This window comes from Nelumbo lutea, chromosome 1 (genome assembly GCF_056320005.1).
Source record: "Nelumbo lutea isolate HS-2025 chromosome 1, American lotus-T2T, whole genome shotgun sequence".
Lineage (NCBI taxonomy): Eukaryota > Viridiplantae > Streptophyta > Magnoliopsida > Proteales > Nelumbonaceae > Nelumbo > Nelumbo lutea.
In genome coordinates this window covers 70,307,711-70,335,445 of record NC_142684.1, presented here as the reverse complement: position 1 = coordinate 70,335,445, position 27,735 = coordinate 70,307,711, and the positions used below count along the sequence as shown (strand labels likewise).

The 27,735-nt window shown below is 38.7% G+C and overlaps 1 protein-coding gene and 1 long non-coding RNA gene across 2 annotated transcripts; one reads left to right on the top strand and one right to left on the bottom strand.

The window, feature by feature from the left end:
- Positions 1–12,934: 12,934 nt before the first annotated feature.
- Positions 12,935–27,667, bottom strand: LOC148875190 (uncharacterized). Its single transcript, XR_016104893.1, has 2 exons — positions 27,381–27,667; positions 12,935–14,316 (listed from the first exon to the last, which is right to left on the bottom strand). It is a non-coding gene; the product is annotated as an uncharacterized LOC148875190 (long non-coding RNA).
- LOC148875191 (fumarylacetoacetase-like) lies at positions 13,285–26,948 on the top strand. The gene is made up of 14 exons (XM_088964259.1): positions 13,285–13,488; positions 13,993–14,071; positions 14,500–14,558; positions 14,645–14,769; positions 15,109–15,183; positions 15,720–15,795; positions 16,030–16,129; positions 16,221–16,280; positions 16,361–16,431; positions 16,537–16,599; positions 16,917–16,981; positions 25,590–25,686; positions 25,837–25,962; positions 26,708–26,948. The coding sequence occupies exons 1-14, from the start codon at positions 13,285–13,287 to the stop codon at positions 26,768–26,770; spliced, it is 1,263 nt and encodes a 420-aa protein (XP_088820385.1). The 3' UTR covers positions 26,771–26,948.
- Positions 27,668–27,735: the final 68 nt, after the last annotated feature.

The following is a 27,735-nucleotide window of genomic DNA, read 5'->3' as shown; positions in this document are numbered from 1 at the left end:
TGAAAGGGCCATCCTTGTGCACTTCGCACGCCGAAGTAGTCCCGCTTCCAAGCCGGGACCTTATTAGGAAGATCGTGCAGAAGCTTGAAACCCTGGCGAGGAGTAAGGTAATACGCCCGTCTCCCCCCAAGAAGAGAACCCGCCTGTCTCTTGAGCATCAAGATAGAGGAGAATATCTCTAAGTCTAAGGGAAAGTTCTGCTCGCAAAAAAGGGAAATTGTCCCCACCAGGTTCTGGATAGAGTTCGGATGAAGCTGGCCAATGGTGACACCGAAGTGGTTTATGACTTCGACGAGAAGGGGATGGAAAGGAAGTCGCAACCCTGCAGCAAGCTGCTCTCGAAAAATCACGATCTCGTTGGGACCGTGTTTCCAAGGAAAGCTACCCGAAGGAATAAAATATGTGTACCCCCCAGGAAGATTATAAGACAGAAGTATGGATTGAAGCCCCTCAGGCGTCATGGTCTATGGGCCAAACCGGTCTAGCATCCGACCTCGGCGGGAGGTAGACGCCTAACTGCCCGAAGCGACTCGACCTACTGGTTCGTAGTCCTCAAACTCTACCTCAGGATCACTGAGGCAGTTTAGGGACTCGGCTCGGTTGGTGGAACCTATATCGGACCTACTCGAAGAGTCATCTGAGCTATCAAAGCTAGACATTGGGGAAAAGACGAATTCAAGAAAGTACTCACCGGAAAGTTTGAAGAAAAACTAAAGAACAGTGAACTGTGTAAACAGCCTTGACGCGAGCTGGAAAAGACTTGGACGCGAGCTGAAAGGTTGGACGCGAGCTCAGTAGACAAAACCGCAGAAGTGACAAACAACCGGGGTCCCCCACTATTTAATGCTACAGTAACCAAGAATCGACCGTGCAGACCGAAGACGATCCGACGGCCCACGTTCTTACCGGCTGCACAACCCTTAAGGTCGAGACGTGATTGGCGTACGTCTTACAAAAAAAGCGAAACGTCAGCGTGTCCTTTTGAAACTGACATCGCTTCGACACGCGTCTTTTCAAACCTGACGCGAAGCACGTCTCCTTGACAGTCGACCGCGCACGTACAGCAGTGGCGTGCCTTTTTTAAATGACCCACTGTCACGTCCTAGCGGCGCGAGTTGGTTTGAAATTTAAAACGTGCGGTCACAACCACCAGCGTTCTTGATTAAGCCCGTTCCCAGCCTCCTCGGAAACCGAAAGAACCCTAGCAAAAGCATCTCGTACAGTGAAGGTTTGAAGGATGGGACAAATCCACCAGCTACCTCGCGAAAACTCCCCGCACCATGGCAAGACCCTCGGCGCAAGGAGTGGGGGGCAATTGATGAAGGAAGATTTGGCCCGAATTCTTCATTATGTGACACGTGGCAGAAACGACAGCTCGGCAGAAGGGGCCAAGCCTAGGCGGGGACAAGGGGACACACCGCCGAACTGACCCACCTTGTAACAACTCGGGATAAACTTCGCCGAACTGACCCACCTTGTAACAGCTCGGGATAAACATCGCCGAACTGACCCTTGTAAAAGCTCGGGATAGACTTCGCCGAACTGACCCACCTTGTAACAGCTCGGGATAGACTTCGCCGAACTGAACCACCTTGTAACAGCTCGGGATACACTTCGCCGAACTGACCCACCTTGTAACAGCTCGGGATAGACTTCGTCGAACTGACCCACCTTGTGACAGCTCGGGATACCTCCGAGCTCAAGACCGCCTCGCTCAGCACTTCGCATCATCTTCTAGGCACCAAAGCCAAACAAGTCGTACCATGCCTGACACCAGGGAAGTCCGTGCCCGAGGGCGCCATGCCTGACTGACTTGGGATCTGACGTTTGGCAGCAGCACTCTAAACGGCCACCTGCCACCGCCACTGATGCCGACATCTCTAGTTAGACGGTTAGGCAGTGACGGTTCTGTCTCAACAGAAGGGACGACGGCCGAGTTGACAAGCGCATGGGTAATCATACCCGATCTGACAAGGGCCTCGGGACGAGTACACGAAGTGACTATAAGAGCCCCCTGCCCCCCGACAATGGAGGTATGCAAACTTTGCGCTATCTGGTATTACCTTGCTTTTGAAAGATTCTTACTTGAGCTTCGGAGCCTCTACATCGGGTTCCCCCCGGAGCTTTCCCATCTCCTCCATTTCAGGTTCCCTGCTACCCCGTTCGGAAGCAAGGCAGCGGATAGTTAAGACCGGCCGGATCGCGCTCCATCAATAAGTTTGAAATTTCTTTTTCAAGGATAAACTTAATTGATAAGTTGAATGGATGTATCTGCCCATTTTAATAGAAATGTGATCATATTTATAAAAATCCTCCAAATTTGAACCTAAATAGGGTGTAGTATGTTATAGCATTTCAATGTTATTTCGTTTTCTTTGGATACAATTTAGAATCCCAAAATAAGAGTTCACTCAACAAAGTAGTTAATTTGTTATTTTTTATTTTGTCTAAAATTGCTTTTTTTGTTAATTTGTTTTAGGTGTATAATAGTGTATATGAAGAGAAATATGATTATACAACCCTATAACTTGCAACTGAGTGACGGAAGCATGAAAATGTATATCTAAAGTGTACTCAACAATTGACATTTATAAAATAAAGAGTTTAAAAGTAATATTTTTCGATAATAATTTTTATAAATGTCAATTTAATTATTTGTGCAAATTTTATGTTGAAATAATTAATAATTGAAAGGAGGAAAGCCCAAACATAGGTCCAAGAAATCCAAACCCAAGTTCTATGGCCCAAGTATGAGTGTTGATTCGTTTATCGCTTTACTCTGAACAGAGTCCAGTATTTTGGTCATATATTTTCTTATAGATGTCGAAATTCAGTGATTCTTGAGGTTATGGATAGTTAAGAGATAGAACTATAATTCATCTGTTGATGGCTTTCTCTAAATCGATATCTATCTTGGCAAAAAATTGGGGGTTAAGACACGGATCTGGGCTGAGTAGATTGAGGAGCATGGCAGCACAACAAAAGGGAAACATCTAACCTAAAAGGGGGACGATTTTCAGAGGTTATTTGGCATTATTTTTTCAGTCTTCCACAGAGGAGAAGATGGGAGAATGACGTCCAAGCACCGCTAAAGCTTCAACAAAACTATGGATGATTCCTTGAGAGATTTCAAAGTTTAATTTTGTTTTTGAGAGATTTTTTTTTAATTATTTTGATAAACCTTGAAGTTATATTCTTCAATTTCCATATAAGATTAGTCATGCTCTTTTTATGTGCAATTTATTAGAAAATAATTGATTTGGTAGATTTATTTTATGAGTTGATCACTGACTACAATACTGTCAATCTGATATGTTGTCGTTCTTGGGTAGTTTGTAAGAATAGATCATTCTGTTATTCATTGAAAATTAATTATCTCAGAACAAATACTTTTGTTCTTGTCGTTGGTTTCAAAGTTATATTTTTCGATTGTTTGTTTAGGATGTGAAATTTGGAATTGAGTAATAAATAGGAATCAAAATCGAGATCGGTTAAGCAAATCGATCAAGTGAATCTCGAAGGTTTGTTCATCACAAACTACTTTTCATCCTTTAATCATCGTTACTTTTATTCAAATATTTTTGCTCTTCTTTTTATTTTTAGAAAATCACATTTATAGGTTCTTTACTCTTAGCGATAATTCATTTTGTTGGTTTGATTATCTTCTTTGCGGATTTGACATCTAAAGCTACGCTTTAAGACCGCTTAGCCAAGGGTAATAATTTTGGGCGAGACACAACATTTGGCACCATTGTCGGGGAAGCAAAACCAACAACTGAGTTTGAACATTCTTCACTTCTCTTCTATTTCATTTATTTGTTTCATTTTCTTTAGTTGCATTTTATTTTCTTAATCTTATTTTCCTTTTTGTAAGCAAAAAAACAAAAACAAAAAAAAGGAGATGAGCATGTATGAATAGACCAAGGGACAAAAGAAGGAGATTTGTTAGACAAATACGGATAAACCCACCACCACTCCCTGAAGAAGAAGTATCATCTACTTCATTTAGTTCATCCTCTAATTCTGAAACCATGAGTCAACACGAGGACAATCCTGTTAGGTCTTTGAAAGACTACCTGCACCTCACCCGTACAATCACACCATCATGCATCATGTTCCCTTTGAATACACCACAATTTGAGTTCAAACCTGAAATGATCCAACTCTTGCCTAATTTTCATGGTTTAGACAGTGAGAATCCATCTGTGCACATTAGGGAATTTGAAGAGGTAGTGGCCACCTTTCATAACCGAGTTGATATTGCAGATATTATTATGCTAAAATTTTCTCTTTTTTCCTAAAAGAGAGAGCTAAGAGTTGGCTATACTCTTTGAGACTGAGATCCATAAGTACATGGGCGGAGATGACCCAAGTTTTTTTTAAAAAATATTTCCTGCACCATAAGACGAACAACCATAAGAGACAGATCTCACCCTTTTCTCAAAAGGATAGTGAAACCATATACCAAGCCTGGGTTAATTCGAGCAGAACTGAAGATGCCCCCTCATAAAAGCTAGAAAATGAGGCTACGATCCAAGTACCCTTTCCTCATGCTCTTAGATCTAGAGGAAGAATTTTAGACAACCAATGTGAGATTTTGGAACATTTGAAATAAGTTAAGATTAATCTACCTTTGTTGCATGTGATTAAGCAGGTACTAGCTTATGCCAAGGTGATCAAGGATCTATGTACCATGAAAAGGAGACACCATGTCAAGAAAACTGCATTTCTGACAGAACTGGTAATTGCGATGATTGAGTAGAGAACGCAACCAAAGTACAAAGATCGAGGGTGCCCCACAATTTCCTGCCATATTGGGACACAAGAATTCGGTCAAGCTCTCTTGGACGTAGGAGCAAGTATAAATTTAATGCCTTATTTGGTTTACTTGCAATTAGGTCTTGGTGAGATAAAATCCATGTATGTGGTGTTACAGCTACCTGACCGTTCTATTTGGAAATCGAGGGGGATAGTAGAAGACGTTTTGCTTCAGACTGAAAAAATCTATTATCCTATTGATTTTCTGGTTTTAGATACTCAATCTGTGGTTGATAGTGAGTCGAAGATTTTGCTTATTTTAGGAAGGCCATTCCTTGCTACAACCAATGCTCTTATTAATTGTAGGAATGGCTTGATGAAGCTTTCATTTGGGAATATGACTCTTGAGGTGAATATTTTTCATGTTGGGAAACAACCCCGAGATGAGGACGAGTGTTATCATACCTACATAATAAACTCTCTCATTGCAGAAGAAGTAGATGAAAGGGGAAATTCTGAATCTTTAGAATATATTCTCTGTAATTTTGATTTGAATTCAAAATTTTTGTTTTATTCTATTAATGATATTTCTAATCTTTTCTCTATTTCTAATGACATGCATGATAAGCAAAAGAAGTTTTGGCAACCATGCTTTGAGGAGTTTCCACGTGAGAGAGACTAGTAGAAGCCATCTTCTATGGAGACACCCAAAGTGGAGTTATCCCCATTGTTTGAAGGATTAAAACATCCATCTTTTGGACTAGGTGATATCTTTCCTGTTATAATATCTTTTGAATTTAGTGCTGAGCAGGATGAGAAATTGATAAATCTGTTAAGAGAACATAGGACTGCACTAGGTTGGACCATAGCTGACATTAAAAGCATAAGCCCACTGATATGTTCCCATAGGATTCATTTAGAAGAAGGAACTATCCCACGTCGAGACCTCCAAAGAAGATTGAATCCAATAATGAAAGAAGTTAAAATGGAGGTCTTAAAACTATTAGACACATGAATCATATTTCCTATATCTGGCAGTAAATGGGTTAGTCCTACACAGGTTGTGCCAAAGAAATCAGGGGTTATAGTAGTTGAAAATGAGGAAAGAGTTCTTGTTCTCACTAGGGTAGTAACTGGATGGCGCATGTGCATTGACTTTAGGAAATTAAATGTAACCACCCGAAAAGACCATTTTCCATTGTCATTTATTGACCAAATCTTAGAACAAGTGGCTGACCATCATTTCTATTGCTTTCTTGATGGTTATTCAGGCTATTATCAAATTGAGATATCTTTAGAAGATCAGGATAAGACTACCTTTTCGTAGGATGCCATTTGGTTTATGTAATGCTCCAACTACTTTTGAACATTTCATGTTTAGTGTGTTTTCTAATATGGTTGAAAAATGCATGGAAGTCTTTATGGATGATTTGACTATTTTTTGTGATTGTTTTTATTCATGCTTACTTAATTTGAAAGCGGTTTTGACTAGGTGTGTAAAAAAAGGACTTGTGCTTAACTGGGAAAATTGTCATTTCATGGTGTCTTCAGGTATAGATTTGGGACACATCGTGTCTAAAAGAGGAATAGAAGTTGATAAGGCCAAAATTGAGTTGATCTCTAAATTATCCATTCCCAAAACGGTAAGAGAAGTTTAGTTTTTTCTCGGACATGCTGGTTTTTACAGGAGGTTCATACAAAAATTTTCTACTATAGCACAACCATTATGCAACTTCCTAGTCAAAGATGTTGAGTTCGATTAGACCCCAGAGTGTGAATAAGCTTTTAGAACTCTCATCACTAAGCTAACCACTGCACCGACAATGCAATCACCGGATTGGAACCTTCAATTTGAGATTATGTGTGATGCTAGTAACTATGCAGTGGGAGCTGTTTTTGGCCAACGAAGGGAGGAGAAGCCCTTTGTTATTTATTATGCTAGTAAAATTCTTAATAGTGCTCAAAGGAATTATTCTACAACTGAAAAGAAGCTACTAGTTGTTGTTTTTGCTTTAGATAAATTCCGTGCTCATCTCATTGGTTCACCTATTACTGTGTTTATTGACCATCCAACTCTTAAGCACCTTCATTTTAAGAAAGATGCTAAGGCTCGCTTGATTAGGTGGATTTTGCTTTTGTAGGAATTTGATCTAACGATCAAGGATAAGAAGAGTGTTGAAAATGTGGTGGCTGATCATTTGTCCCGATTAGAGTTCAATAATTCTACTAATGATGACCCACCCATTGGAGATGACTTCCCCGACAAGCATTTGTTCATCGTTAACCAAGTACCATGGTATGCCCACATTGTTAACTACTTGGTTTCATGTGAAGTTCCATTGAACTGGAGTGCACAAGATAAGCGTAAGTTCTTGGTTGAAGTAATGATTTTTTTTTTGGGATGACCCCTACTTGTTTAAGTATTGCCCTGACCAAATCATGAGGCGTTGAACTCCAAAAAGTGGGATTAATAGTGTCCTTAATTTTTGTCATTCCGAAGCTTGTGGTGGCCATTTTCCTATGAAGAAGACTGTTGCAAAGGTTTTGCAAAGTGGTCTTTACTGGCCTACTTTGTTTAAGGATATTAATGCCTTTTGTCGTTCTTGTGATAGGTGCCAAAGGTTAGGTACATTAACTCGTCGTCACATGATGCCCTTTAACCCCATCTTGGTTATCGAGATTTTTGACTGTTGGGGTTTTGATTTCATGGGGCCATTTTCGCCTTCTTTTGGTTATCTCTATATTCTGCTTGTTGTTGACTATGTGTCTAAATGGGTTGAAGTTGTGTTGTGCCATACTAATGATAACAAAATTGTTGTTAAGTTCTTAAAAGAAAATGTGTTATCTAAGTATGGTACGCCACGTGTGATCATTAGTGATCAAGGGGCACATTTTTGTAATCGTTCTTTTAAAGCTTTAATGCGTAGGTACGGTATTATTCACAAGGTGTCAATTGCTTACCATCCATAGACCAATGGGCAAGCTGAATTAGCTAATAGGGAGGTCAAGCAAATTTTGGAAAAGACGGTCAATGCAAACCGTAAAGATTGGTGTTTATGCCTTTCTGATGCAATTTGGGCGTACCGTACTACTTACAAAACTATCCTTGGGATGTCATCATACCGACTCATTTATGGGAATGCATGTCATTTACCTGTAGAGTTTGAGCATAAAGCTTATTGGGCTATTAAAGCACTTAATTTTGATTTAAATGTTATAGGTATTCAAAGGAAGTTACAGTTCTCAGAGATAGAAGAACTAAGGAATGATGCATATATAATTCTAGGATCTACAAGGTTAAACTAAAAGCAACTCATGATAAATAGATCTTAAGGAAGAATTTTGAGGCAAACCAATGGGTGCATCTGTATGATTTCCGTTTGCGTCTCCACCCAGAAAAGCTGAGATCTAGATGGATAGATCCATTTGTTGTGAAGCGAGTCTTTCCTAACGGTGTTGTTGAGATTGAAGATCCAACCGATGGGAGAGTTTTCCAAGTCAATGGACAATGGTTGAAGCATTATGTGGAGAAGGTAGACCAATTTGAGGAGATCACTCTTGTAGCTCCAGTCTACAATTTTTAATTAGGCTCTATCTTTCTGCACTATCACTTTTATTTTTCGTTTTTTCTTTTATTTGTTTTTGTTTTTATTGTATTTATTTTTTCTTTATGTTTCATTTTTCTAGTTGATAAATTCGTAAGTCCGGTCTCAATCCTTCGCTCAGGTGTCCTCTACCCTTTCATTTATTATTTCTTTTATATTTTTTTGCCAATGAGGACACTCTCTCATTCAAGTTGGAGGTGGTAGCATTGCATGCACATAATATGCAGGTTTTATATATATATATATATACATTCTTCTTGTGTGAAAGAGGGACAACCAACACTTTACTTATTGTTTTTATTTTTGTAGTTTTTGTGTTTGAATAAGTTTGCATTGCATGCTTGAGAAGCTTAGATTGGATTTTCTGCTCTTCTATCTTGGTATGATTTCAAAATTGTTTGATTTAAGTCACTTTTTCTATTTTGATTATCAAAGAATAACTTCTTAAAACTTTTTGTGTACAATACTAAGCTTTGTGGTTAAATGGATGTTCAATATATATAGCTAAGAGAATTGTCATGTTTAAGCACACATTTTTCTAGGATCTCACATCTTTTGTGCGTGAGTGGAGAGTTGAGGAAATAACTTATGAACTTTCATTGATCTGTTGAATTTGTTAGTTGCTATTTAGAATGACATTACTTGGTTTGAGGAATGTTTGGATGATAAGATATTAGTCAATTTCTAGAAAAAAAAAGAGAGGGAGGGGGGAGCTAGTTCGTGTAATGTTATGTGAAGCCTTTGGAATAACATATGTAATATTAGTTATGTGATAAACTTTGTACTCTCCCTACTTTGTGTTATCAAAAAAAAAAAAAAAAGAAAAGAGAGAAAAAAAAGAAGAAAAAAAAATGAAAATAAGACTCAGTACAATAAAGTCTTCTATCAATTCAAAAGACAAACTTCTGTTATTAGAGAATAGTCTTTCTCAATAGGCCCGATTTTTATTTGTATTGCTCTCGTATTTGACCGATCAAAATACTGAAGCTGGTTTATGGTAGGAATGGTGGAGTTCTAAACAACTAACTTCCCTATCTTCTGATCAATGATCGTTTGTTTATTTGTCCGTAAATTTGGCATTTTTCTTGAGTGATTATCTAATTTCCAACTTCATGAGAGAAATCACTTGTCTTAAAACAGCTTACCTGTGAGGATATGGAGTTGAGGCTTTTACATTGAATAGTTCTCAAGGCTATGCGTTGCGGTTTGTGGTATGAAGGTTTTGCTTAGTTCACACACATTCACTTTTGGAAGTTATAATTGGAGTAATTTTGATAGCATTTGTGATATTTCTTTGACCTTTTTATTTGAAATGCTTAGGTGGTTTTGTTGGATTTCTATTTAAGCTAATCATTGCTTAAATTGCTAGGGACTAGCAATAAGCTGGTTGAGGGTTGTGACGAAAGCATGAAAATGTATATTTAAAGCGTACTCAACAATTGGCATTTGCAAAATTAAGAGTTTAAAAGTAATATTTTTTTATAATAATTGAATGGAGGAAAGCCCAAACATAGGTCTAAGAAACCTAAACCCAAGTTCTATGGCCTAAGTATGAGTGCTGATTCATTTCTTGTTTTACTCTGAACAGAGTTCAGTATTTTGGGCATATCTTTCTTTACAGATGCCGAATTTTGGTGATTCTTAAGGTTATGGACAGTTAAGAGATAGAACTTTAATTCATTTGTTGATGGCTTTCTTAGAATCGATCTCTATCTAAGCAAAAAATTGGGGGATAAGACGTGGATCCGAGCTGAGCAAATTGAGGAGCATGGTAACACAATAAAAAGAAAAAATCTAACCTAAAAGGGGGATGATTTTCAGAGGTTATTTGGCATTATTTTTTCAGTCTTTCATAGAGGAGAAGAGGGAAGAATGACATCCAAGCACCGCTAAAGCTTCAATAAAGTTAGGGAGGATCTTGATCAATGAGTTTTATTTATTATTTTACTCTGATTTCTTGAGAGATTTCAAAGTTTAATTTTGTTTTTGAGAGATTTTTTTTATTATTTTGATAAATCTTGAAGTTATATTCTTCAATTTCCATATAAGATTAGTCATGCTCTTTTTATGTGCAATTTATTAAAAAATAATTGATTTGGTAGATTTATTTTATGAGTTGATCATTGACTACAATACTGTCAATTTGATATGTTGTCGTTCTTGGGTAGTTTGTAAGAATAGATCATTCTGTTCTTCATTGAAAATTAATTATCTCTGAACAAATACTTTTGTTCTTGTCGTTGGTTTCAAAGTTATATTTTCTGATTGTTTGTTTGTGATGTGAAATTTGAAATTGAGTAATAAATAGGAATCAAAGTCGATATCAGTTAAGCAAATCGATCAAGTGAATTTCAAAGCCTTGTTCATCACAAACTACTTTTCATCCTTTAATCATCATTATTTCTATTCAAATATTTTTGCTCTTCTTTTTATTTTTAGAAAATCAAATTTCTAGGTTATTCACTCTTAACAATAATTCATTTTGTTGGTTTGATAAGCTTTCTGTGGATTCAACACCTAAAGCTACGCTTCAACAACCGCTTAGCCAATGATAATAATTTTTGGCGAGACACTAAGATAGTGTTTTGACTCATTTGGGAATACTATTGTTTTGACATAGTCATTTTGGGCCAATCTATAAGGAATGCTTTTGGATGGAAGGAACATTGTTATTTAATTCATAGATCAAACAAGAAAACAAGTAGAGGAGTTTAATTTTTTTTAGGGTAATGAAGAGGAGTTTAAATTAGAGAATGATTGAAGATATTTGAACTTATATTTTCCATTTGTGTTTTTTTTTTCATGCTCATTGTTAGGTGGAGGTGATGAGTCATTTTCATTATGTTCACTTGCTAGCTTAGTAGCTTTGATTGATTATTGTTTAAATAATGATTATAACGCTAAAGTTGGATTATAAATTCATAGTGAATTTCATTATTATTGTTGCCGGCTTGTTTTTGTGTGTTATTCTTTTGGTTCATGAAAATCTTTTTTTTTTTAAATCATTTCAACTCAAATATGTTATTTTGTCTAAGGATGTTCATTATACGGTTCAAACCGCAAAACTGAACCAAACCAAACCGAATTTGTGATTTGGTTTGGTTTATACCTATAATCGGTTTGATTCGTTTTGAGAATTTTCTAAATTACGGTTTGGTTTATTGAATTTTATAAACTGAACCAAACCGTAAACCAAAATTATATAATATGAATATATGATATATAAAATATCTAAATGGAATACATAAAATTATAAATATATAATGAACTTTTTATTTTATAATAAAATAATAAATAAAAGTTTTTAAATTTTAATTTTTAGTGGAATTATTTGAACTTTCTAATTGGGTTAAGCCCAAAAGAATCATAAAATGGTCCAAAGTCCTTAAACTGTATTAGAAACCACACCAAATCGTAATAAAACAATTTGGTTTTGTTTGGTTTCCATACCAAAACAGTTTGGTTCGGTTTAAAAATTTCTCAAACCATAATTTATCAGTTTAGTCTTTCTCCAAATCGCACTGAACCGGACTGCGAACACCCCTAATTTTGACAACCAAAACATAACCCCCACTAGTATTATGAAAATGTGGCAAAAAATTGATTGGATGGTTCATGGGATGCGACTTTATGTAAGGGACCAACCAAATGTGGGCTCCAACATGCCACCTATGGATGTCAACGGGTTGGCATGGGTTTGCCTCATCCCTAATCCGATCCTCTAATGCCCCATTTCGAATTTGACCTGACCCGACTTTAAAATACATGATTTCTAAACCAACTTGACCCTATAGGGTCTAACCTGAAACCAACATGACCCGTAACATTTCAATTGCATGTTTTATATACATTTTGAAGACATAAAATGTATTAATTCTAGTTATGAAATTGTTTTATAAATTTGAAGGTGTCACTTTTCCATTTAAAAAAAGAAGAAGAGAACCAAAATCAAGATGTAAATAAATCTTTAACTTTAAGGCTATAGAGATAGAAGTCAAAAAGTTATAAGAATACTTTCTATATATACATGGTATCATGACCTGTCAGAGTGGACAGCCAAAACCCTTACCCGATTCAGGTTGAAGAATCAAAACCCTAACCCAACCCTAGACTGAATATAATTGACCCTTACCCAATCCTAAATCAAATATACTTGACCCTAACCCAACCCTATACGATTGTGTCAGGCCAAATGTACCATTTAACCCGACCTATTGACAACCCTAATGCCATCTATCGATCTTTTGATGGTGGACCATGTTGCAAGAACTTGTCTTGTATGGTGTGATGGTCATCATCGCGATCATTAAAGAGGTTTGAAGCAATGTTTTAAAAATCTACTTGGAGGTTGAATCGCTTTTGCCTCTAGATCCTAGGGTATTAGATTGACCATTTGGGTCAAATAGGTAAGACCATATATTATACATATATATATATATTAATTTTATAATTAATTTAAATTTATATATTTTTATTTAAATTTAAAATTTTATTTATAAAAAATACTAAAAACTGCAATATGAAGCCCACTAAATGGTTCTTATTTTGATGAAAATAGCAAGCCAAAGGCATATTTGACACATTGGAATAAAAAATTACTTAGAATAAAAAGAAATCATATCAATTCAACATTAGAATGCAAAATTAAATGTGCAACCTGAGACCTGATACCGGGTCGAACGGATCAACGGCGGGTTGAAAATCATGGTTTGAAGAGTAGATGACAATTGACATACGGGGCTTTGATTGTTCAAACAAACTATCATCTCTTGCGTCGACCATCTGAAAATTAGTGTAATAATTAAGACTGACAAGTGGCTAACTGGCTACAGATACAAATACAGTGCTTATCTCCTACCAAACTCCGTCGGCAACCTTCGACTTCTCGGCTTCAGTCTTCACTTCTTGGGACCTTGCAGTAATGGCGCTGAAATCATTTATTCAAGTTCATTCCGACTCGCATTTCCCTATCCAAAACCTTCCGTATGGCGTTTTCAAGCCCCAACCAGGTGGAGAAGCTCGTCCCGGCGTTGCCATCGGCGACTTTGTATTGGATCTCTCAGCGATCGCTAATGCTGGTCTCTTCGATGGCCCGGTGCTCAAGAACTCTGATTGCTTCGTTCAGGTTCGTCCAACTTCAGTTTCCTTAGCTTAGTCCGGTTTTATGATTGTTCTATTAAGTAGTGTTTCTTTTTCTCTTTCTTTCTTTGTTTCTTCTGTTTTGATTTGAATTTAGTGGAATTATACGGTGTCTTGAATGCTTGCTTGGTAGCTCAAAATTGGCGATTATAGTAAGCCGCTTTTACAGTCGTGTAAATTTTCTACTTCTGTTTGTGGGTTTTCGGTATCCTCGGAAGTCATAGTATTGTTATTCGTTGATGCGGCTATTTTCTTTATAAAGTAGAAGGAAAATAACTTTTGGCTACACAAAAGGTCTGGTTTCCCTCAAACCTCAATTCATCTGTCTCTTTACGGGTGTATTTTTACTACTCATCATTTCGTTTTTGTCGCCGATCATAGTAAATTCTGTATCATAGTGTTATTTCCCTTTTGTCAAAATTTCGGTTTTCTGGAGGTCAATAAATAAAATAGGATAAAACAAAATAACATGATCTTCTTATGTAATCAGCCTTCTCTAAACAAGTTTCTGGGGATGGGAAGACCTGCGTGGAAGGAAGCTCGCGCGACGATCCAAAAGCTATTGTCATGTAAGCTCTCATTTTCTATTTATAAAATATTTCCTTCTTTTTTTTTTTTCTTTCATAATGCCAGGATGTAAGGTTAAGACTTGTTGGTGCAAGGGTCTCTAGGTTTGCATGAAAAATAGTGGAAGGTTACCTGTGCAGAAAATTGAAGGGAAAAAGAAATCCTAATCAATTAATACACAAGCTTATAAAGTAAGACTTGCTTTTCTTGCAACCGGTGATCCATTTTTCTTTTTCCGGATAATGACCTGCAGTTCCCATCAAAGTGGCAATGAAACATTAGGAGTTTGTCACGGACAATAGGAAAAGAAATACCATGAACATTTTGAAAATCCTTGTTCAGAAACTTCATATTGTAATATTAACAAGAGTTCTGTATTACTTGTTTTGTGATTCATACATCAAAGGTCACTGAGTTTCTCTGGATGCAGTTGATGAGCCAACATTACGTGACAATGGGAGTTTGAGGGAGAAGGCACTTTTTCCAATGGTATACACCATCTTAGTTCTGGATATACTATGTAATTTTGCAAGGGTAGTCATGTTTGTATTGCTAACTTTACCTATCATGAACAGAACAAAGTGCAAATGCTTCTGCCTATTGTTATAGGGGATTACACAGACTTCTTTTCCTCCATGCATCATGCGAAGAACTGTGGAACCATATTTCGTGGACCAGAGAACCCAATTCCAGCAAACTGGTAATCTCTCTTTTGAAGTTATATGTGAAATATAAATAATTACTTAAAGGGCGAGTAGGTGCTCTTGCAGAAGATTGGCATTTAAGCTATAGGATGATTAAAACTCCGCATGCTTAATTTGATATCATTTGGGATGTAGTGAAGAAAACAAGAAGTTGACTATTTGACTATACTGTTGAGGTTTATACTCTATATAGACTTCAATTTTGTAGCTATATTCTATCTTATTCACTCTTCTGTTTTATACTTTTTTTTTTTTTTAATTCTATGAAACTTCTATTTATCATGTCTGAAGCTAATCCTTCCTATTAAAGTTGATAGCTAAGCTGTGATTTTCAGGTTCCATCTCCCTATTGCATATCATGGACGAGCATCATCAATTGTTATCTCTGGAACCGATATTATAAGACCCAGGTAGAAAATTTGATCTAGAAGTTTCTTTTTTTTGGAAGAAGCTCACCTTGAAATTCCAACCTATCAAATGTTCAGGTCATACTAAAAAATCATTTGCCATTACATTTTGAATTACTGCAGTTTCCCATGTATGTCTACTTATCTGATTAAATAGAAAGTCATTACTGACATTCTGCTCTGTAGAGTTAACAAAATGATGTAGCCATTAAATTCTCTGCTTGCCACTTTGTATATGACAAATACCAAGTTTTTGGTACTTTATCCTTTTCCATTAGGTTGCCCTGAATACATAATTAATGGACCATGTCCAAATTAACCTTAGTCTTTCGTGGTGGTTTTTGAAGCCCCAAAGTTTCTAACTTGTTATGAGCCTTTCTTGGAGATTTCGACTCTCCTTGGGTTGTCTGCTTTTTGTTCAAAATTTCTATTATCTATCATATAAAGATACATGGTTTCTTCAACTTATTTCTGAACAATTTTCTTTTCTATCCTGTAATATTTCATATCATATTATTTGTTTCTCCTATTTTTGCCAGAGGTCAAGGTCATCCAACTGGCAATTCACCACCGTATTTTGGACCTTCTCTGAAGCTGGATTTTGAGCTAGAAATGGTTAGCATTTTATGTTGAATAAAATTGTTGCCTGGTCAGTTTTATTTATATCTGAGTGTAGATACAATTCTATAACAGGGGTAAAACCTCATAGTTGATTTTTAATTCTATCTTGTGTCCTTTGGGCACTTTTATGTTAACATTGCCAGCATTTAGAAATTCAACTCATAGGAACCATTTCCTATTGAGTTTTCTTGATATGAGTTGCTTTATTTATTTATTTCTTTATTCCAGGCTGCTGTTATTGGTCCAGGCAATGAGTTAGGAAAGCCTGTGGATGTTAATGAAGCAGCAGATCATATCTTTGGTCTTGTATTAATGAATGATTGGAGTGGTATTTACAGTGTTCTTATTTTGGTTGCAAATTTTTCATTAGGTTTAAGTTTAATTATGGATGTTTTACTGGTTTTGGTTGATTTTGACAGCTAGGGATATCCAGGCATGGGAGTATGTCCCACTTGGACCCTTTCTAGGAAAGAGTTTTGGTGAGAATCTAAATTTCAGTTTTTGTGTTCATATCTTAATTTTGAGGGCTAAAATCCATATTTGTATTGGATGCTGGCAGGTACAACAATATCCCCTTGGATTGTGACCCTGGATGCTTTGGAGCCTTTTGCCTGTGATGCTCCAAAACAGGTAATTCATCACCTTAGTTTTTTCAGAGCCTGGAACCTTTAGAATTTTGTAAATTGACAGTTCTTGCATGAGATTTCTTATGGTAAAGAATGCTATAAATTGCAGGAGCCCATTCCGTTGCCATATCTCACTGAAAAAAAATCCAGGAACTATGACATTTCTGTAGAGGTAGCGTATAGATGCTTCTATGTATTCTTACTCTTGATCAGTAGTTGTATTGTGACTGCTGTCTGGTAGGCCAGGCCATTCTGGACCATCCAATGAGAATGAACTTACATTTCTATCTATACTTTCTGTTTTTTTTTTTCTCCATCTTTGTTTTGGGTTTGGGCTTATGTGGTTGAAATGGTTGTAATGTGCTCATTGCCTTGAGCCTTTCTCTTTAATGAATTTTACTGTTGATTATAAAAAAACTTACATTTCTAATATGATGCTGTAGAAGTATGTTTTATACATTATAATGATCATGGCCTACTCATTGCCAGGTTGAGATCAAACCTACTGGACAGGAACATTCATCTGTTGTCACAAGGAGTAACTTTAAACACTTGTAAGGATAAATCAGTTACTATTTTTACCTGCATTGCAATTTTATGATACTTTGTTGCACACGAAAATTGAGTAGGACCAGCACCTTATTTTGGTTAGAAATCATTGACCATAATCTTGGATTGGTATAATAGTAAAAATGGTACTCTATGCTGGTATAAGCATAACAAATATAACTCTTTTTTGGTGTAGGCGTAACAGTGGTTATGTATGGTCTCAATAATTTTTATATGTTATTGTCTTACTCGGCCCTGAAGGAACAAAAATATCCTCTAATTGTCTGAGAGGACTTAGTGAACCCAAAAAAGTAGGATTAGTGGACACTATCACATAAATAACAATTTATTATATACTAAATATTATGATTTTTAATATTATTTTTAAAATTCATAAAACTATACAAGCATAATAAGTGTGCTATCTGGCCTTCCTACCTATTATCTTTCATTGCTGAAAATCCTATCAGAGGTGGCCATGGGGATAGAGAAGATTCAAAGGGATTTCCTTTGGGAAGGAGTTGGGGGAACCAAGAAGTTTAATCTAGTTAAATGGGACAAGGTGTGCAGGCCAAAGGAAAGGGGTGGGTTGGACATTAGAAGGCTGAAGATATTCAACAAGGCACTTTTGGGAAAATGACTTTGGAGGATTAGGTTGGAGAGGGAGAGGGATTCTCTTTGGAGGAGGGTGGTGGTAGGGAAATATGTGGTGGTGAGGTTTCGGTGGGAATCAAGGGAGGTGTCTAATCCTTATGGGGTGAGTGTATGGAATGGTATAATGAGGTTTTATCAGGATTTTAGGAGTTTGACCATGTTCAAGGTGGGGGATTGTGCTAGAGTTAGATTTTGGAAGGACCGATGGAGGGGAGTGGGGAAGTTGTGTGAAGTGTGCCTGAGGTTGTATAGGCTGTCTGAACACCAATTAAGGATCGATCAATGCTATGAAGTCATAGGTGATCAGGTGATATAGTGTCCAAGATTTAGAAGACCACTGAGGGATCAAGAACTGGAAGCATGCATTTTGTTTCTGGAAAGATTGGAGCAGTCCAACATTTCAACCTCATCAAGGGATGCCCTATTGTGGAAGGAGAGCAGGGATGGGAAGCTTTCAGTGAAATCCTTCTACTTGGCCCTTATGAGAGATCATGTGACCATGGTACAGGCAGAAGGTTTGTGCAGGAATCCAGTCCCTCCAAGGGTGGAAGCTTTTGCAAAGCTAGTTTCCCTGGATAGCATTTTAACAGCAGACTACTTGAATAATAGGGGCTTCAGCATGGCAAGCTTCTGTTATATGTGCGATGGAAGAGGAGACAGTATACTATCATTTTTTTTCATGCAAGGTGGCCAATTTCATCCGAAAGTTTTATTCTTCACTCTCCAGGGTCAGAGTTTTTCAGCCAATCACCACTGCTGAAATCTTTTCATCTTGGCCAAGATTCAAAGGGAGTGAGAAGGCTAGGATAGTCTGGAGCTGCATCCCTTTTGCTGTTTGTTGGACTATCTGGAATAAAAGAAACAGAAGGATATTCGAGAATAATTCCAAGAGTATTGAGTGTCTCATAATTCTCATTTCTTTAGTTGGAAAACTAATGGCAGGTTTTGCTCAAATTGATAGAGCAAATTTGGGGGAAAGCATTTGGGATGTGCTTGAAATTCAAGCCTTTAATGCTGAAAATGTCCTTGTTGATTAAAGTATTATTGGTGTGTCACCTTGACACCTACCTAGATTGCAATGCTTCTTTATCTTTTAATGAAATCTTTTATCTTTATCTTTATTCTTCAAAAAAAAAACAGCTTAAATAGTTAAGTTACTTTTATAATTGAAAAGTTAAACTAACAGCCTTTGGCCCTTTGCCTATTTGCCATGTAGCCAGACTAGTTGTTTTTCATATTTTCCTAATCTCGATGTTAACTGGAAAAGATTTAATACAATGGATCATGAATATGTGTAAAATGGAAAATTAGATGCCAGAGTGCCCTATTGGACAGCTTAAATGGTTGGATAATTGTTACATGGAGAGCACATTTATTTTAACACCTTTTGAGAAGGACAAGGCTTTGCTGGATCTGCTTGAGAATAGAGTAGAAGTTGAGGCTTTAAATATCCAAGCTAAACTTGGAAATTTCACAGTATCAAGATGGTGTCCGGGATCTAACTCCAAAGATTTCTTTGTAGAAGATGGAGTGTTGGTGTGTCTTTTAGGTCTTCCCTTTCACTTGTTGAAGCAAGAAATTGCTGAAGCCATTGCTTTGATGTGTGGAGGATCACTAGGAGGTGCCTTTTGGGGAAACCTTCGTTCAACTTCCATTTTATTGAATGGAGTAAAACCTGAGGAGATTCCCCGGAAGATAGAGGTGCTAGTCGAAGGGCATTGCTACTCAGTGTGGCTAGCTTCATCCACTGAATCGATGCTCTGGAAAGAGGCTCGTAGGGAGGGGGATGAGAAGGTTGAAGAAGAAGAGCTACGCGGAAAGAAAGGGTTGGAGGATTCAAACAAGAAAAGCACTTTCACTAAAATGGAAAAACATTTGCTGGAGAAACAAAAGGGTAGCAGGCAAGGGGTGGGTTTTTCGCGTGTGGAAGCAGTGAACAGTCTGGAGGGTGGTAGGTCCTTTGCATAGGTTGTAACTGGCGCCAAGACTTTTTTGAACAAGGAAAAGGGGTTGGTCCAAGGAAGAACCGAACATAGACCTGTTAAAACCAAACCAAACCGGGGCCGGGGTTGGACGTGCGTGCCCTTCTTAAAAGTCACGTGAGCTCGCGGGTGTTTAAGAATGGGCCAAAGCAAAAGCCCATGTGGGCTGCTAATGGTATTTTTAAAGGCCCAAACAGGTCAGCGGGCCCGACCTAGCTTGTTAAAAAGGTGCGTGAGCCTTTAATGAAACACGTGACTGGGGTTTCGACTATGATAGACATTGGTTACGGTCTATCATCATCCCCAGCTGCGAGCCAAAGGGGGGAATGCGCGTAGCGCCGAAAACCAGAAAAGAAGAGGGCGTTACAGTGGGTCTCTCGACGAAGTCTGAAGGAGCTTAGCCCCGTGCGAGGCTTCCCAGAGAGGCCGAAGCCAAGTTTCACTAGGGGAAGAACCGAAGAGAAGAAAGAGAAGTTTGAAGGATGGGTGCAGTGCGGTGAAGACGATGATGAATCGGAGGACCTTTCTGTTGATGGCTCTAGCGTGGGCAGTGTAAACGATGAAGGCAGCTGTGCTGGAGGTGATATGGAAGGGTGGAATATTGCAAGATTATTCCAGGGTGAAGACTGCAATCGACTTATCTCACTCCCAAGACCACAGAGTGCACAAGGTTTATCAGAAGGGGAAAACCGGGAGAACCGGAAGCAGAGCAGGAATACGCCATCTATGGGTGACCCAGGGGTAGAGTGGAAAGATCACCAGGTTGACCAAAGGACAGAAGTACTTCCCAACCAACTCAGGAAGATAATTGTTTACCAACCTCCGCAACAAGAGAAGGAGGCCGGGAGCAGTCCTATTCTAGCTTGTCCATCAGTCCCAGGTAACCATGTGATTTTGGTTTGTGCTACTAATGTGTCTCCTGTGTCTTTGGTTCCAGATTCCGTTCCTGTACCATGTCCTGTAGCCCATGAATATGCAGCCGAGCTAGTAGGCGAGCTCTCTAAGGAGGGGGAGAGGGGAAGGAAGGATTGTGGGAAGGTGCAGGAAGAAAGGTATAGGAGTGGAAAAGTGTGGGAAATCATTGAAAGAGTGTTTAAGGATGTGGAAGGGAAGCTGATTTGGAGGAGGGAAGGGGAGGAAGGAAGAGAGGAGGGGTTAGTGGAGAGGAAGGAAAGGAATGAGGGTAGAGATGGAGAGGATTACGGGGAGAAAGCAGGGAAGGAGGGAGATAACATTAAGGGGATTCTGTAGGAAGGGTAGGGGTGGTGGAATCGGGGAGAGAAGACACGATAGCAGAATTTGTAGGGAAGTTAGGCTGTAGGCTGGAAGATTTGAACGAGTTGAAAGAAAGTTTACAGAAGAGGAAGATGCAGATCATAACAAAGAAGAGGAGGTTGAGTGAAGTAGAGAGATTAAAGAGAGATGTAGAAGAAGACAAGAAGCTCGAGGTAAAAGGAGATAGAAGGAAAGGGGGAAAGTAGTGGGTAGGTGGCAAGGGGTTTGTAAAAAAGAAGCGGAATGAAGATTCTTAGTTGGAATGTGAGGGGAATTGGGAGTGCGAAGAAGAGAGCAACAATAAAAGAGGTAATAAGACGGTATGACCCGGACATTGTGCTACTGCAAGAGTCTAAGAGAATGAAGTTTAGTGACAAATGGGCAAGGAGTGTATGGAAAGCCAAGGGGATTAGCTGGGTGGCGGCTCCATCGTGGGGTGCTTCCGGGGGGATTGTAACAATGTGGAAGAGGGATGTGGTTGAAGGTCTGGAGGAGTTGATCGGAAAGTACTCGGTTTCCATGAAGTTTAAGCAGCAAGAGGATGATTGTATGTGGGTGCTCAGAAATGTTTACGGACCGAATGACTACAGAGAGAGAAAGGAGTTGCGGGAGGAACTGGCTGATATTAGAGGGTTGTGGGATGGGCCTTGGTGCATGGGTGGGGATTTCAATGTGATTTGATTCTCGAAAGAGTCCAACAAGGTTAACCAGAGGGTGACAAAAAGCATGAGGAAGATTAACAGTTTTGTGGATGCCTTTGAGCTTAAAGAGATTCCCCTAGCACATAAGGCATTTACATTGTCAAATCTCCAATCTAGACCCATTTGCTCTAAGCTGGATAGATTCCTATCCTGTTTGGATTGGGAAGAACATTGGGGAACCTTGGATGCTAGAGCTCTCCCAAGGGTGACCTCAGATCATTGGCCCATAGTGTTATGTAAGGAGGAACAAAGGTGTGGAGGTCCTACCCCCTTTAGATTTGGAATGTGGTTACTTCATCCAGGGTTTCCTAACAAAGTGAGGGAGTGGTGGCATGAGTGTAACCCGTTGGTGGTGTGGGAGGGGATGAGATTCCATAAGAAACTACAATTCTTGAAAGCAAGAATCAAGGAATGGAATTTGATGGAGTTAGGGAGGACAAAAGAAAGAAAGGGAGACTTGATGAAGAAGATTGAACGCCTTGAATTTAAAGAGGAAATGGGAGAATTTAGAGAGGAAGACAATGACCTCAGGAGAGAATTGAGAAGACAGTTAGAGGACTGCCTGCACAAGGAGGAAATTAGTTGGAGGCAAAAATCTCGGTGTAAATGGTTGCAAGAGGGAGATAGAAACACTAGGTATTTCCACTCTCTAGTAGATGGCAGAAGAAGGAAGAACTTTATCTCCAAATTGGTAGTAGATGGAGTTGAGTTAGTACAGCAAGAGGAGATTGCCAAGGCTTGTGTGGAGCACTTCAAATCTATTCTAAGAAGGCCTGTGAGTAGAAGGGTGTGGGTAGAAGGTTTGGATTGGCTAGATGTAGGGGTGGAGAACAGGAGAAGGATGGAAAGAAGCTTTAATATAGAAGAGATCAAGGAGGTTGTATTTTCTATGGATAGAACAAAAGCTCCAGGGCCGGATGGGTTTACAATGGCTTTTTATCAGGATTGTTGGGATATCTTGAAAGATGATCTCTTGCGGGTGTTTGAGGAGTTTTTCAGGAGAGGAATTGTCAATCCGGGTGTGAACTCTACACTTATAGCCTTAATTCCAAAAAAGAAAGATGCATCCCACCCAAAGGATTTTAGGCCAATAAGCTTGGTTAATAGCTTGTATAAGATCATTGCAAAAGTGTTGTCTTTGAGGTTGAAGAAGGTACTGCCAGATATCGTTGCACACTATCAAGGAGCTTTTGTGAGTGGAAGACAAATTACAGACCAGATTTTAATTGCTAATGAGAGTGTGGAGAACTTTAAGAGGGATAAGAAGAAGGGAGTGGTCTGTAAGCTGGACTTGGAAAAGGCTTATGACTTGGTGGACTGGGAGTTCTTGAGGAAATTTTTAACTAAATTTGGGTTTGGGGCTAGATGGTGTAAGTGGATCATGGGTTGTGTTTGGAATTGTCATTATTCAGTGCTAGTGAATGGGACAGTGGTAGATTTCTTTCTAGCTAATAGGGGTATAAGACAAGGAGACCCCCTTTCTCCTTTCTTGTTCATTTTAATTGTGGAGGTTTTGGGGAAACTGATTCACAAAGCAGATTCTAGGGGGCTCATTAGAGGCTGGAGGGTTGGGAGGGTGGAAACCCCCCTCACTCACTTACAATTTGCTGATGACACGATTCTGTTTTGTGAAGGTGGTAATGTGAGGTTTATCAGGAACTTAAAGTCGGTGATACAACTATTTGAGCAAATGTCCAATTTGAAGGTTAACCTTGGGAAAAGCTGTGTAGTGGGGGTGAGTTTGGAGGAGGGAGAGATCAGGGAGAGTGCTGAAGTGTTGGGGTGTGAAGTTTCGGGGTGGCCTCTGAACTACTTAGGATTACCAATAGGTGATAATCCCAAGAGAGAGAGTTTCTGGAACCTGGTGATGGAAAGGTTTGAAAAAAGATTGGTATCCTGGAAAAAGAACCACCTCTGGGAGAATTACACTAATTAAGGCCACGCTTGCTAACTTACCCATCTTTTTCATGTTGGTGTTTAAAATCCCAGTGAAGATTGCTAACAGATTAGAGAAGATAATGAGAGGTTTCCTGTGGGGGCCGGGAAAAGAGAAGAGGGATCATAGAGTTAGCTGGGAGATAGTGTGTAGGAGTAAGTCGTGTGGTGGTTTGGGGCTTGGGAGTATTAGGAGAAGGAATATGACTCTGCTGGGGAAGTGGTTGTGGAGGTTTCCTATGGAGAAGGAGAAGCTATGGGCTAGAATAGTGGCAAGTATTCATGGGCTAGAGCATAATGGATGGGATGCTGGAATCAGAGCTAGGATCACAAGCAATTCTCCTTGGGAACAAACCTGGGAGGGGAGCGCCCCTCTAAAGGATCAGTTTTCGTCTTTGTCTCTTTCTGATTTGAAAAATGAGCCGATCTCATCTTTCACCACCCTGTCCTCTTCCACTTATGGGATTGGGTGGAACTTGGGTCTAAGAAGGGATTTGAGGGACTCAGACTTCGACTGTATTTCGAGCCTTCTTGCACTTCTTGATAACGTTGTCTTAGACCCTACTAGAGCGGATTCTAGAATTTGGACACCTACCCCCAATGGCATTTTCTCTTGTGCTTTGTTCTTCAAAGTCTTAAGTCAGTCCACCAGTTCTACCTTGTCCCCTTTCCCTGTTGGTGAGGTTTGGTGCAGAGCTATACCTCCCGGGGTTGGTAGTTTTTGTTGGGAAGCCTATCTAGAAAGAATCAACACTGGTGATCTACTCCAAAAGAAGAGACCCAATACTTGCTTGTCACCTCAGTGGTGTGTTCTGTGTAAAGCAGATGGGGAGACTGGTTTTCACCTAATGGTGTCTTGCCACTTCGCGAGGTCATTGTGGGATTGGGCTTTCTCCTTATTTGGATGCAGCTTGAATCCCCCATCAGACATGCAGGGCCTTTTCTCACCTTCCTTTTTCAGGTGGCAATTAAAAAGGGGAAGGACAATGTGGAGAGGGCTAAGGGCTGCAGTATATTGGACACTGTGGGAAGAAAGAAACTCCAGGATATTCTCAGAAACTCAGAGAGGAACAGCAGATCTGAGGGCTATCATACATTTTAGGGTGGTACAGTGGCTGAAATCTTTGGAAATATTCACAGATTACACTGTGGATGACATGTTGAGGAAGTGGGGTGAAATTGCAAATTGCACGCAGACCAAGTCAGTAATGAGTGTGGCTTGGACCCCCCCCCCCCACCTAGTGGATTCTTGAAATTAAACTTGATGGATGCAGTAGGGGAAACCCGGGACAATTCGGGGGTGTTTTTAGAGATGAAAATGGGGTCATCTCTGCTATGTTCTCAGGCCCAATTGGAGTGGGTGACTCCCTTAGAGCTGAGATATGTGCAGTTATGGAAGGAGCCTAGAAAGCTAAGGAATTGAACATCAAGAAACTTATAATTGAAGGGGATTCAGAGGTGGTGATAGGGTGGCTTACTAAAGATCAAAATGATTTATGGAAGTATAATAATGAGAAGAGGAAATTCAAATGGCTGGTGCGGGAGATGGAAGTTAAGACATGTTGGACTAAAAGATCAGCTAATTCCCTAGCTGATGGTTTAGCAAAACAAGGGGCAGAAAGGGATTCTTTGTTTTGGGCTAAGCTGTAACGTTAGTGTCTTTGTATCTTTGTATTTTCTTTTTTCATTTCTTGAAGTTCTTTGTGACTCTTGGAAGATAAGTGTGCTTGTCTTCCACTTGTAAATTTTCTACTGATGAATTAATGAAAGTGTTATTGATAAAAAAAAATAATTGTTACATGGAGGCATTTAGAGTGAATATTTGTAATCTTGCAGAGTCAATGCAGAAAGCATTTTGATAAATCCACATGATTCATTTTGGCTGAGCTCGACATATATTTTGGAGACTTGTGAACACATGTTGACCAAGTCCCTTGGTATCCATGCAATACTGCAATTTATATGCATTCAAGGAGTTTAGCTGTCTGGTTTCATAGTTCAAGTATTATTTTGATTTAAATCTCTGTAGTATAATATCTTTAATTCTTCTCTGTATTGTGAACTAGATACTGGACACTGACTCAACAACTTGCACACCATACAATTAATGGTTGCAACCTGAGGCCTGGGGATCTTCTTGGAACTGGGACCATTAGTGGACCGGTATGGGTTTAGATACTGTTCTGTAGTACTGAGCAATAGTGGTTGTACTAGATTTAGCACTGTTTTGTTTTTCTTATTTCTTGAAGTCTGTCGAACAATTTTCCTTGTGCTGTTTGATTTTTCATTTGCAACCATTTGACTTCCTAACAGGAACCAGAATCTCATGGATGCCTGCTAGAATTAACATGGAATGGGCAAAGACCACTTTCTCTAAATGGTTCAACTCGTAAATTCTTGGAAGATGGTGATGAAATCATTATTACTGGTTGTTGCAAGGTTCTTCCTTAATCTTCTATTTGATCTTACTTGGAATTTACTGCAACAATGTCTTTTTTTTCCGTATGAAACAAATAAATGATTAAATGTCACTGTGGCTTTTGTGTTGGTATTTTGTGCAGGTAGACCATTTAAACTCTATTAATTCCTACTATTATCCTATTCACCTATTCCATTCTGCTACTTTCTTTTGTTTGTAAAAATCTCTAGGTTCTGATTAAGGCATTAAGCACGGGCTGAACTAAACAATCTGTGGCCCCTTCTTCAGTACTAAGTTATGATTTAACAGTACATGTCCAACTGGCTGGAAACATACTCATTTTGGGTTCCTGCCTGAAAACATTCCTTTTCTTTTTTTTTTTCCTCTTCTGTTGTTTCATCTTTTTTGTCTCTCTGGTGCAAAATGTAATTCCATCAAAGCTACCCTCACTTGACATTCATGGATTCTGCATATATTTAAGGGGTGTTCGACAGTGTGAATGGTTTTATGGTTTTGTTTTCTGAAACAAAAACATCTACTGCCATGTCAACAAAATCAATACATTTTTGCTGCTGTAGCAGGTTTTGTTTTTGAAAACAAAACCATTCACATTGTCATACACCCTCTTAGGAAAAAAAAAGCCATCCATGATATTGAATGCTCCCTTTGTATCCCATATTTTAATATGCAGGCTTGAAACTAATACATAGGGACATTTGTTTTCCCATCTTGGTTTGTAACTCATGGAAATTGAATCAAATGCAGGGGAATGGTTACAACGTAGGATTTGGGACATGTTCAGGAAAGATTGTTCCAGCTCCTCTTTGAGGATATTGTTATTGGCTTATTTCTGTTTTATTGTGGAAATGTACTTTTATATGTGGAAGTAGTTCTGGTCCTTTAGATGTTCAGTTCCATATGTGGCCTGAAATTGTCATAAACGAGAAGATGCCTATAAAAGTGTTTTTTTGTTAAATGTTTATAATGAGATCTATCGTTTTATCTATTTCGTCTTAATTCCTCCATAAAAATGTTTTCACTCTTCTTCCAAACTAGAGCTGCAAATGGTATTCATTTATCATTCATAATCAGATGGAATGTGGATCCAACAATATTATGTGTTGCCAAAGGAGCGTTATGTTCAATTCTTGTAATAGGCGAATAGCTTTTGGGGAGTCCGGATTTCCTGCACAATCCTTCCTGAAGACCTTTCTGTACATCCGATCAAAGAGTGTCATATAAGCACTCTCTTGTATTAAAATTTCACATGTGTGGGTTAGAGTAACAGACGTTTCAAACTTCTTCCCTGTTTTTAGTATAAGTTCACAGAAACAACAAGTAAAACTGATCTTAACCGTGATCAACCATCGGAAGTTAAGATTACAGAAAATAATCTATTTTTGCAAATATGTCGAAGAAAAGACACTCGATGACTTACCTCTGTTTTTCCTATTTCTGCTCAAAGTAAAACCCCCGATTGTTGAGCTCCGAGAAAGATCTGACTCTTCTATTTCTGCTATTCCTTCTCATGAAAGAAAACCAAGGAGAAATCCTTCTGGATTTAAAACAGAAACCAGTCAACGGATGCAACCAAAGGGGAAAAGAGAAAGAAGCCTCTGAAGAGGGGTGTTGAAGAAGAATGTGTTTATCAATCTGAGAATCGTCTTTGTGTTCAAGCGTTTAATTCCTGGAAATCGGAAGTCAAGGTGGAACTCTTAATTCTCCAGTGTTTGATTGTTGATTCCAGTTGGTTTATCAGTCGGAGAATCGTCTCAGCCTTTTAGCGTTTAATT

What these genes read in the sequence shown, in the direction of transcription:
- LOC148875191 (XM_088964259.1), top strand. Translation starts at nt 13,285, where the DNA reads ATGGCGCTGAAATCATTTATTCAAGTTCATTCCGACTCGCATTTCCCT. An exon ending in CTTTCTAGGAAAGAGTTTTG is followed by an intron (nt 16,281 to 16,360) that starts GTGAGAATCTAA and finishes GGATGCTGGCAG; the next exon opens with GTACAACAATATCCCCTTGG. An exon ending in AGGAGTAACTTTAAACACTT is followed by an intron (nt 16,982 to 25,589) that starts GTAAGGATAAAT and finishes ATTGTGAACTAG; the next exon opens with ATACTGGACACTGACTCAAC.